Source organism: Mytilus edulis, chromosome 11 (assembly GCF_963676685.1).
Source record: "Mytilus edulis chromosome 11, xbMytEdul2.2, whole genome shotgun sequence".
In the NCBI taxonomy this organism is placed as follows: domain Eukaryota; kingdom Metazoa; phylum Mollusca; class Bivalvia; order Mytilida; family Mytilidae; genus Mytilus; species Mytilus edulis.
The window spans coordinates 57,049,325-57,061,555 of NC_092354.1; the positions used below are offsets into that span (position 1 = coordinate 57,049,325).

At 32.5% G+C, this 12,231-nt stretch overlaps 1 protein-coding gene and 2 long non-coding RNA genes across 3 annotated transcripts; all 3 read right to left on the reverse strand.

The window, feature by feature from the left end:
- Window positions 1–1,317: 1,317 nt before the first annotated feature.
- On the reverse strand, window positions 1,318–4,062 carry LOC139494897 (uncharacterized). Its single transcript, XR_011657203.1, has 3 exons — window positions 3,972–4,062; window positions 2,500–2,745; window positions 1,318–1,700 (listed from the first exon to the last, which is right to left on the reverse strand). It is a non-coding gene; the product is annotated as an uncharacterized lncRNA (long non-coding RNA).
- A 1,038-nt stretch (window positions 4,063–5,100) lies between these two features.
- On the reverse strand, window positions 5,101–12,140 carry LOC139495872 (uncharacterized). Its single transcript, XR_011657487.1, has 2 exons — window positions 12,027–12,140; window positions 5,101–5,139 (listed from the first exon to the last, which is right to left on the reverse strand). It is a non-coding gene; the product is annotated as an uncharacterized lncRNA (long non-coding RNA).
- On the reverse strand, window positions 5,834–11,687 carry LOC139495330 (uncharacterized). The gene is made up of 2 exons (XM_071283636.1): window positions 10,923–11,687; window positions 5,834–7,865 (listed from the first exon to the last, which is right to left on the reverse strand). Exon 2 carries the CDS (start codon window positions 6,944–6,946, stop codon window positions 5,834–5,836), a length of 1,113 nt encoding a protein of 370 aa, XP_071139737.1. The 5' UTR covers window positions 6,947–7,865; window positions 10,923–11,687.
- Window positions 12,141–12,231: the final 91 nt, after the last annotated feature.

A 12,231-nucleotide genomic window follows, 5' to 3' on the forward strand; every position in this document is an offset into this window, starting at 1 on the left:
TTGTTGTCCACTGGAAATAAGCTCTTTAAAACACGAATCCCCGTTTAATATACTCAATGCCAAATTTATTTGTTAATATTTTTTAATCTTTCTCTTATGATTTTATCATAACTTTTTTGATTTTTTTTGTGTGGTTGAACATGAAATTGACACCGATGCTACAAAGACAATTTGGTTTAATGTCATCTGTTGCCATATGATGACAAAATACTAAGTATTACACGTGGACAGGATGTTCCCCAGAAAATAAGTTATACACACCCCAAGGGTACACGCTACTGTCGTATGGAAAATTACTGGGTCACCTGTATTATTGGATTATTAATAAGATACAATTGTAATTTTAATTTATCAAAGAAAAAACTTGTTGAACAATCACAAAAAGCACTGTATGCATTATACTATAAGTTAAGAAATGTAAACATCCCTTCAGATCTGCAGTTTCGACTATTTGATTGTATGGTAGCTCCAATTTTGCTTTATGGGTCGGAAATCAGGCTGGGGTCATGAAAATGTTGACATGATTGAAAAGGTGCACTTGAGTTTCCTAAAAAGAGTCCTGAATGTTAGATCAACAACACCAAACTATATGGTCTATGGGGAAACTGGCAGATTTCCATTAAAAATTAATATCAAAACTAAATTACTATGCTTTTGGTCAAGGCTAGTGCAAAGCAGTAGTAACAAATTATCTGGGATCTTGTATCAGTTAATGTATAACTTACATAACTCAGGTCAATACTCATTTAAATGGTTATCTTCCTTGAAACAAATTTTAGATGATACAGGATTTTCTTTTGTCTGGAATGCACAGGGTGATATCAAAAGTTCGGATATTAAAAAGGAAATAAAACAGAGATTGGTTGACCAATTCGGACAGAGCCTATCTGCTGATATGACAAACTCATCTAGAGGTGTGCTTTATGCTTCATACAAAACAATGTTTTGTTTAGAGCCATATTTACTCAATCTTAAAGTGGCAGATCGATACATCTACAGTAAATTTAGATGTTCAAACATCAAAATCCCTATAGAAGTTGGTCGATGGAAAAATACACCAAGAGAAAATCGTATATGCTGTCATTGCGATTCAAATACCATTGGTGACGAATATCATTATTTTTTTGTATGTTCCAATAATCAAATTACGTCTTTAAGAGAAAGATATATACCTACATATTACATAAAAAATCCTTCCCAATTGAAATTTATTGGTCTATTATCACACTGTAACGTGCCAGTGCTAACAAAAGTGTGCATGGATAATAAATTCTTGTACAATTTATAATAAGCCTTCAATGACTTTTTATACAGTTCATTCTGAGCATATGAAAATGACCCTGATGCACTAAAGTGCAAACCAAGATATTTATAATTATTAACACTCTCAATCAACATATTTTCATAAGTAAATTTTTCACAAATGTGTCTGCCTGCTTTGTTGAATATCAGAACCTTTGTTTTGGTGTGATTTACACTTAAGGTTCATGTGGACCCTATTTTTAACAAATGGAAATAAATATATTAAAAATACTTCTTAGCAACAAATATGGTCATATTGTATATCAAACAAATTGTTATATATCCTACTTTATCACAGAATTGTCCTTTTAGCTGTAATATATCATATATTGTATTCCTTTACCACTCAAATGTTCATCAGCACAAAAAGTACACTGAATTCCTGGAGTCTTTAATACCTGTAAAAAAAAGTAATAAAAATGTTCCTTAATGTTGTATCTAGGGCATGCTATATCTTAATTGTACATGGTTAACAACATAAGAGACTACCTGGTCAAAACAATCAATGCTTGCCAAAAAAAAATGGTCAAAAACTTGTTTGAACTACTTTTTTTTTAAAGTATGGTGTGCCATGTAAATATAAATGTACCAATTGACATATCATAATTAGCTAAAAACACATTAAATAAGTACACGATATCTAAAAAAAATCAAGCTTTCTAGTGAAATCATTCATTATCTTAGTATTTAAAACGTTTTTTTCTAAATAAATTATCATTTTCATTGTTCTTGTGTATTTTATTTTTAAAAGAAATATAAAGGGAGGTAATAAATCCAAATTTTGAAATTATTTATCTTCTCTTTAATTTATTATTTTTCCTTTAAAATGTCAAGGTAAGAATAAAAGTCAATTGATGTAAAAAACAAATAAACATAAAATAAAACAGTTTATAATACTTTATTGGATATCTGGTATAATCTAAAAAAAAAATTAACAGTTACTTTTTAATTCTTGAAATTATTTTATAATATAATCAGATAACAGGAAAACTTTGTTTGGGTATTATTTTGTGTTTATAACAACATTTGCAGTAAGGTTGCATCTCCTTAGGTAACTGTATTCCACTGTCCTAATATTTTACAATGAAATCATAGCGTTACTGAGTAGACTAAAATATTTCATACATTAATCAGTACCACATGAATCCAATATCATGAATATAGGCAATTACAAAAAAAATACTGTAAACATCTTACTGTTAAATATCTATGAATTCTAAGGATGAGTTTCTATAGTCTTCTAACAACTCCTTGTGTTCAACTTCATTAGCATCATCCTCTCCATCATATTTTATCTCATACACTGCATTTACATCACCATCTGACTTCTTTAAAACTGATAAGACCAATCCTTTAAACCATTTTTTACACCCGTCTTCCAAAATCCATTCATGTGCAATTCTTCTTTCTACAAATTTAATGGTACTGCACTTTCTTCTGTTCCTCAAAAATATATAATATATGCCAGATTTACTTTAAATTAATGCGTTTAATATACAGTCAAGTAAGTTTACTCGTTCATTACATTTATATGTACAGCAAGATCTTCTAACCCTTCAAAAACACCAGATATCACTCCACTATCACTTGGTAAAAAAAAATATATAGCACATCAACAAAGGACCATCACTGAGTTACAGGCTCCTGACTTGGGTTAGCTACATATAGAATTTGTTAGTTTTCTCAAAATACATAACAGGGTTTTAGTGGAAGGTACATGATTCATTTTTTAATTGTTATATGTTTTGAAGTTGCTTTTTATAACTGAAAATACTCTCCGATCTGCATATGATGCATATATATACCCTCCCCAGACTGTCTGTTTTTGTTTAATATTTTCTGCCTTTCTTTCAATTGGATAAGTCTTTTTCAACTGATTTTTATAGTTTATCCTTATGTTTTGCTGTTACACCCCTGTCCAAGACTTAGAGGGGGTAAGGGACGACATCAAAAGGTCAATGAAGGATACAAAAATTAATTCAAATAGTTTGGGGTGGGGGGGTTAAAGTTACTGGAAGTTTTGTTTATCCTACATCGATTTTACATATATCCATATGGGTCAATCAATTTTTCCCAAGTTAAATTAAGAGGGGGTAGGTAGGGGGGTCATTAAAAAAACTATCTGAATTAAGTTTTTTATCCTACATTGAACTTTTGATGTCGTCCCTTAGTAAGGGTTTAGTACTTTTGAACTTTTTTCACACACCACATTTTTATGCCTCTGTCCTAACTCATAACCCTGTAGTTTAGTGCTTGTTCTTGGATCATAAAATTGAGAATGGAAATGGGAAATGAGTCAAAGAGACAACCCAACCATAGAACAAACAACAGGTCACCAATAGGTCTTCAATGCAGCTACTCCCACATCAGAGGCGTCCTTGAATAAATATATATACTGGTTCCGTTATAATGTCTATCATATGTGTTGTTTTTTTTTATGAATTCTTTTCTTATAATTTAGGCCAAGATTTTTCTCTATTGATTTTGTTCATATTTCTATGTCCACACTTTTATAACCAACTAAACAGTATGGGACAATGTTGCAGTGGTTACCTATACCTTCGATTAAACTTTGGGGATAGGGGTTTCATTGGAAATCATACCACATCTTATTTTTTATATTCATGCTTTAAATCATCTGTTAATTTGATGTACAGAATTACATGTACCTTTTTAATGGTGGCAATGGGTTAAAATCTGTCTTTGTACTTTCATCATCAATGTCATCATGGTCATGAAGTGTTTTTTTTTTTTGGATGGTCACAGGGGTTAAAAAATCCACTAGCCCGACGCCCGGGACTAGATCATTTGCGCCTCGGGCAATCAAAACTTTAACCCAATATGCCCGACGGACTAGTTACAAAACATTATTGGCGTTTCCAAAATAGATAGTGGAAAATCCCTTCATCTCTATTCTATCTTAGTCAATCAGATTCAATTACGTCATCCGGGATTCGAAGCATTTGAACTGGTTTGTACAGGTCTAGGGTTGCATTCAATATCGTAGCGGCTACTTAGGGCTATGCAGATTTATGACTATTGAACGAGTATCTAGCCTAGCTGCTACATATATATTGATAACAGCTAGGCTAGCTACTCGTTCAGTAGACAAAAATCTATGTAGCACTACGTATCCCTACGATATTGAACGCAACTCTGTTGTACAGTTACATGTTTTAAAAATAGAACAAATAACTCAGGGTGGACAGGTATCATCTGTTGATTGCAATATCTCACACTTTTAATATCGATTTCTCAGTACAGGGGGTATTGTACATTGCTTCTGTCGAGATTTTCAATTAATCGGTGGATGAAGGGGGTACTATTGAGGCTGAAAATTCATCTAGAAAAAATGTAAAATACGATCGGGAAAAGCGGAAAAGAACATATTTAGTGACATGGACAAAACGATTCCCCTGGGCAAGGTCGTCTGTGGCGCCAGGATGAAATTTCTGAGACCATGTTCTGTGAATACTGGCAGTGTTTTCCCGAGCATCCCAATAAAAGGTTTCCTTTGTATGTGTGGACAACTAATATAATAATTAAACCACTTGTTTCACACGATAATACCAATAAACATGTTTTCTCTGCCAGAAAATAAACTAGTGTAAAACGTTGTATAATGTCCCCTTCAAAACATGACACCCACCATGTATTATGCAGCAAACTCTGATTTGTAAGGCATACATGGGCTAGCAGGTCAGCTTTGATGGGCTAGCAGTTCTTCGAACAGGGATAGTAAAATCCTGCTGCCAATAAGTCCTGGGCTAGTTATCTGCAACAACATTTTTTAACCCCTGATGGACCAGGTGTACTTCCTTTTATGCTGACATTATACTGCAAGAAAATAACTATAGGTAAAACATAATCTGCAATAAATATTTCATTCAGTTTAAGTTAAAGCATACACTGCTACTTACAACAAACCTACTGACAATAAAGAATTAAAATGCAAAAAAAGAAACTGTAAAGATATACAAATATCAATAAATTATTAATTAAGACTGGACTTAAAATATTGCTTAAACATCACAAATGATGTTTAAATGTAATAATGGTTAGTAAAAAAAGTCCATACCATTGTTCAATAAATTATGAGAATAATATTAAAGAAATTGATTTTCTAAATGTGATAGTTTTTTTATAATTCTAATTGAACAAATATTGAATTGCCCTTTTATTTTATAATTGACATTTGTTTGACTACAGAAAAAAGTAATTTTTTACTTGTGACCATTTATATCAGCTGGTTTTTTTTTCAATATTCTTGTGAACATTTTTAAATGTATCTTATATACAATATATATGAAAATATACCAAATCAATGTTAACCATGGGTACCGGTGATTCCACGGGGAAACATTTGGGTCTGACCCAGAGTTTTATAAAATAAAAAAAATTCCAACAATTGACACAAGTCTGATTAATCCTCTCAAATTAGCCAATATAATCAACCAAAACTGAAGTGTTGAGCAACCTTAGAAGTGTGAATTGTTATTATTTTTTAAAAAGAAAACAGCAAAGCATTATTTTATAAAATGCATACCCATATACCAGGTTCTCTAATACCAGGATATTTCTTATACCTTGGGTGAGTAAGTTCTGGTAGCAGTGCATTTAAGAAAAAGGCCTTTAATTTTGGTAATAAATTCTGCTCCCACATAACTGAGTCTCTATATATTCTTTCAATATTAATAGCATATGGATTAGTGGTCCGAACAATAAAATCAATCCAGGGTAATTTACAAATGTTCATCAGTCCCTGACATTGATAAAAATAGTTGTGATTTTTTTTAAGTGTCAGCTCATTATTATTTTTCTCTAGACAGAATGTTTTTATTGAAGATGTAGCCTGTAATAAAGTCATTTCCTTGTTGTGGAGATCATTTTTAATTTCTATTAATCCTTCGTTGTTATGTTGATCTATTACTTTGCCATCTGGGCTTGCACCTAAAAATTGAACCTCTTCATCAAAAACAAGACCCATGTTTTCTACTTTTAATTTAACTTTTTGTTTGGCTTTTTGTTGCACATATTCTTGAATTGTCACCCTTTCCTCTCTAAGTCCAAATCTAGTGGCTTTGTTACCTTTAAAGGTACTGTATAATAATGAGTTAACCAAAGGAGTTACAGGTATTTTTGGATTTCTTTTGTAAACAAGGCCGAAATTTGATGCTGTTAATCTTTTCTTTCTCTCATCCATCCACGAAGCTGATGTTAGCTGTAATTTAGTGTGTTTTTCAATTTCTTTAATATGAGATAATTCTAAATTATAATTTTGGTTCATAAATATTGTCTTTTTTTCCTCCAACTCAGATTTTGTTATGTCTTCCTCAACTTGTATACTTTGGTTTCCATAATGCATTCTTGCCTTTTTTGTGTTACCTTCCTTAACTGATGCCATTTTTCTCTTCCATCTACTACTTTTAATTTCAGGTTTTGATTTTATGATGTTGTTATTTTCCAAAGCTAATTGTCGTTCAGTAAAAAGCTTATCAAAATAATAGCCTGGTATGAATGGTGTTTGTGATGTCTTGCCATGTAGATGTTGACCATTTCGGATCCCTGTTAAAACGTAGTGCTGCACCATAGCATCTGGTATGCCATGATCCACGGTTGCAATGGTTAAACATTTTACCCCCATCAAACTTGGATCTCATATGCATCCAGCATTCGGCAAGGTTTGTTGTAAAGTTACCTATCAAACTGATGCTTTTCTTAGCCACGTTGTTTAATATCAATGCTATGTCCTGACGCATTGCACTATCCAAGTCTGATGGGAATAAATCATAATCAAACCGTGATTCTTCTTGTGCCTCTAATGAGGTTCCATCTGACCACATAGATGCCTGATCAGTAAAAACATTATCATCAGTGTCATCATTGTCTAAATCTATATGCTGACCAGCATTTGTCTTACTTGCTTTCCCAGCTTTGCAAAATTCACTACACCTAGTATGGTCACCGTATACATGTGATAATGTGTTTCTTATATCAAATTCTAGTTGTTTTGCAGCCTTTAATTTATCTTTCTCTTTCGATCTCATGCGAATTGCACATCTAACAGCACTTGTTATTCTAATTCTTGTTCGTTTACAAAGTTTTCCTTTTCCTTTATAAGTTGGAGTCTCCACCACCAGCTTCTCCAAATTTGATCTGAGACATTTATAGGTGTGATTCGCACACTCTATTTTTTAACATGCTTTCCCCATATTGGAACCTTCTGCTGTATTTGGGAATACACAGATGAGTCACCATCACCAATTAAGTGCATATATCTTATTCCATGTTTGTCTGCTTTAAGAAAGCCTTCCACAATTATATCCGCCTCCATTGCCTGGCTAGATTTATCCCAGTTCTTAAAACATTCATGTTCTTCAACATCAAGTTTCAAAGTTTTTGCCCTATTACAAATATAACAAAACTTATTCCTGACTCCCACATGAAGAATTGTTTTGGTTTCCGCTCCAATAATGATTGCAACTCCCCCTAATGCATTGTAGGAATGCTTATGTGATCTTTTAGACCACCCCCATCACAAATGACACTAATTGATGGTACACCTAAAAAAAAAATAAAAAAAATACCAGAATTAAACTTATGCAATTACTAGTTTTTTCAACTATAAATATGTCCACCATTAATTACTACAAATTACCAAAGGTCAAATAAACAGCTTGATCAAAAGCATATATATTGCCATGATGGCATATTAAATTTGTTGACATGATACAGATAAACAAGAGAAGTTTTGAAAATGGCTCTTAAGATAACTTGCATGAGATATCCTTTGTAGAATCTATAATGACTGTAAATATTGCTTTTACTATAATAACATGTATAAAGTTCCATCAATGTAGCATGACAAATCATAAAACTTTCAATATGATGAATGAACTTTGCTCATTATTGAAGATGGTACATTTTGAAATTATATTTATCTTTAAATAACACCTTCAAAAACTACATTAAAAATAGAAGATTTATAAACCTTATATCATACAGATGTATGTTATATGAAGATAAGAATTAATTATCCAAAAATAAGCACATTAAAGTAATGAATGGCTTTCTGCATTTAGGAATTCTAATGATCATGTTGTTTAAAAAACCAATATAAAATAAGATCTATATTTAATTTGTAAATATTGATTTGACCAGCTATATACAGGCTAGCGCTCTAAATTTTTGCCAAAAAAAAAAGCCGCAAATTTCTGAACACCCAATATTCATTATATTCATTTCTTTTGAGTTTTATTGGTATGGACCTGTTTTTAGTTTTTATATATATCATGTATACATGTATAGACAGAATATTTTTTTCTGCCATTTACAAGTATGAAAAATTGACAATGAATACTATCAAAAGAGGGGACAGCTCTCAAAGGTCCATTCTAACTCATGAGTAAAAAAAGTATGTGACAAAGCCATGATTAAAAAGACAAAGACCATAGAAAAACAACAATACACAAAACTAGAGGCTCTAAAGAGCCTGTGTCGGTCACCTTGGTCTATGTGAATATTAAACAAAGGAAGCAGATGGATTCATGAAAAAAATGTGTTTTGGTGATGGTGATGTGTTTGGTTTGTACATCTTACTTTACTAAACAGTCTTGCTGCTTACAATTATCTCTATCTATAATGAACTTGGCTCAGGAGTTTCAGTGGAAAATACCCCTATGTTCTATTTTTAGCCGTGGCAGCCATCTTGATTTGAATGCTGGGTCACCGGACACATTTTTTAAACTAAATACCCCAAAGATGATTGAGGCCAAGTTTGGATTAATTTGGCCTAGTAGTTTCAGAGGAGAGGATTTTTGTAAAAGATAACTAAGAATTACGAAAAATGGATAAAAATTGACTATAAAGGGCAATAACTCCTAAAGGGGTCAACTGACCATTTTGGTCACGTTGACTTATTTGTAAATCTTACTTTGCTGAACATTATTGCTGTTTACAGTTTATCTTTATCTATAATAATATTCAAGATAATAACCAAAAACAGCAAACTTTCCTTAAAATAACCAATTCAGGGGCAGCAACCCAACAACATGTTGTCCGATTCATCTGATAATTTCAGGGCAGATAGATCTTGACCTGATAAACAATTTTACCGCATGTCAGATTTGCTCTAAATGCTTTGGTTTTTGAGTTATAAGCCAAAAACTGCATTTTACCCCTATGTTCTATTTTTAGCCATGGCGGCCATCTTGGTTGGTTGATTGGGTCACCCGACACATTTTTTAAACTAGATATCCCAATGATGATTGTGACCAAGTTTGGTTTAATTTTGCCCAGTAGTTTCAGAGAAGAAGATTTTTGTAAAAGTTAACGACGACGGACGACGACGGACGCAAAGTGATGGGAAAAGCTCACTTGGCCCTTCGGGCCAGGTGAACTAATAAGACATAAAAAGCTAATCAGAAGATTGAACATGAATACAACCAAAAACCGTGTGTAATATTAGGTGATAATGCTACACATGTGGCACCCGTCCTGTTAGTACAAACCCAGTAATTTAAAGGTCAAATTCATGGAAAAGATAACAGTATTGTATTCACGACACTTGAAAGATATCCACTATGAACTGTGAAATGGATATTCAATAACCATGATAACAGTCAACCAACATGTGATTGTTAAATTTAAAAAAATCAGTACTTTGAACTCTTGGTTTATTATATAAACATTGAAAAAAAAGCTTCTTTCTGAGCAGCAACCCTCTATTAAGGAAATTATGATAGGATATACAAGCCCTTGAATATCTTTTCAGCTTGGAGATATTTACTCTGTATGCAGGAGTCAGGGGCGGATCCAGACATCTTAAAAGGGGGGTTCCTTACCCAGGACGAAGGGGGGGGGGGGGGTCCAATTACATGTCCCCATTCAAATGCATTGATCGTCCAAAAAAAGGGGGGGTTCCAACCTGAAATTATCTCTTTTGTCATTCAGTTTTATTTTCAAGTGACCTTCATTGTCAATCTCTAGTCTTGTTGCAATAGCTTTACATGTATTAGGAAGTGTAGAACATGTGTATCTGTATAGTGATATATTGTTATTCTATTGTTCTCCTGTTGTATATATATCTTAAAATCATACATTGCAACGGATATAGCCAGTTTATGATTATTTATTACATGTGACTTCAATGTACTAATCATAGTTGACTATGTTAAGTTGTTAGCAAGGAATAACATGAGCATAATCTACAGTCAAGGTTGATAAAAACTTCTATTTATAAAGAAAAGGCGGTCCAACGCACTAGGGCTCAATCTGCCAATGGCCCTTAAAATTGCATGTAGGTGCTGGTTATATAAATACTAACTTATTATTAAAAGGCTTGTACAGGATGTTATATAACAAATATGTTGGCTACATAATGTAAGTTGATGATAATTTTATTAGTGAATTTGTTGACCATTAATGTTTTGAATGATTAATGTCCAGTGATCAGTATTTGAGCTTATTTCATGATAATTTAATGTTATGTTTTTAATCTTCATTTATTGATAGTAAAAATTTAGAGGTCTGTACAAGCATGATGCAAAAAAAAATTGTTAGATCATGCACACTGGGATGCTTTTTTTTTTTAAATTAAATAGAAAATAATATATACCAACCTTCATGAAATCTATTATTTTCTATCGCTATGCGTTTTTCTTCTTCAATTGCACATTTGAGATCTTCCTCTAGCATGTTCTCCCACCAATGATTGATTTCATTCTCAATTGTTGAAAAGGTTTTTTGAGTCATAGATGGTGAATCCAGTGTTGACATTAACTCATTAAGTTGCGCTAGTCCATTACCACTTGTTAGGGAACCCCATGTAGCTCTTACATTAATGTCATAATGGTTGCTTCCCTCTGTTTTTAATTTTGGACTAGTTTCCAACACAAACTGTTTCTGACAACCTGTACAACGTGCTGACAGAATACAGGCTAAGCCGTAGCATGAAAGTTGTGATTCCAAATTTATAGCGCTCCCTCCATTACAGGCAATTGTTCTGGCTGCTTCGCAAAATATGGTGTGGGTAGTTATTTCTGTGAAATGCTCTTGCATGGATTTTAAGTTTATTAATATTTATCCAGAGGCAGTTATATTTGTAATGTTATGCTTTTGAAACTTTCCTTCTTTACTACGGTAAATATAGTAGTTCTTCTTAGAACACTTGTGCCACAGATTTATTCTCTTTGCTTTATTTCGCTTTATTGACCTCAACTTTCTAATAAGTTTTATCTTAAAATCCTCTTGTACATTTAGGTGGCACTCAAACTCGCTTTTCTGACGTCCACTAAACAAGCTTACACTCTTTCTTGTGGAACTATATCTGCCAGAAGGCAATCCAAACCTGCTTAGTTGTTTCTTCTTCTTTGCCATTGGTTATAGTAAGTTTTGAGATGATATGGAAATATATTTGTATATTGCTGATAGTGATAGCATGAACAGGTGTCCATATACATGTAATTGTAGGTGTATAAACACCAGAAATTCAATAATAAAACCATTTTTTTATTACAAATATTGAAATTTTTCACTTTATTTCAGTGACAAGGGTACAACTCTACAGATGAAATAAAAAAAATAAATACCATAAGAAGTGTAATTTCAAAACGAAACCGACTCGTGATCAAGAGATCATATACCTGATTTCAGCTGATATAAATGATCGCAAGGGGTTGTTAGAAACAATTTAGTAACCATATATACCTGACTTCATAACTTACCAAGTGGAAGTGTGTTTTTTTTTAAATTTCAACCAATATTGGCTTTTAGTCTACTTTCACTTTCTGACTTGTCAATCACCAGGGTTATTTGCACTTCCGCCCAATCCGGATATGACTTCACAAAATATAGTTCCTACAAAATCATAAATAGTAACCCTTATTTTATGATCAGAAATTGGGAATGATTAATTTAATTAAGATATCT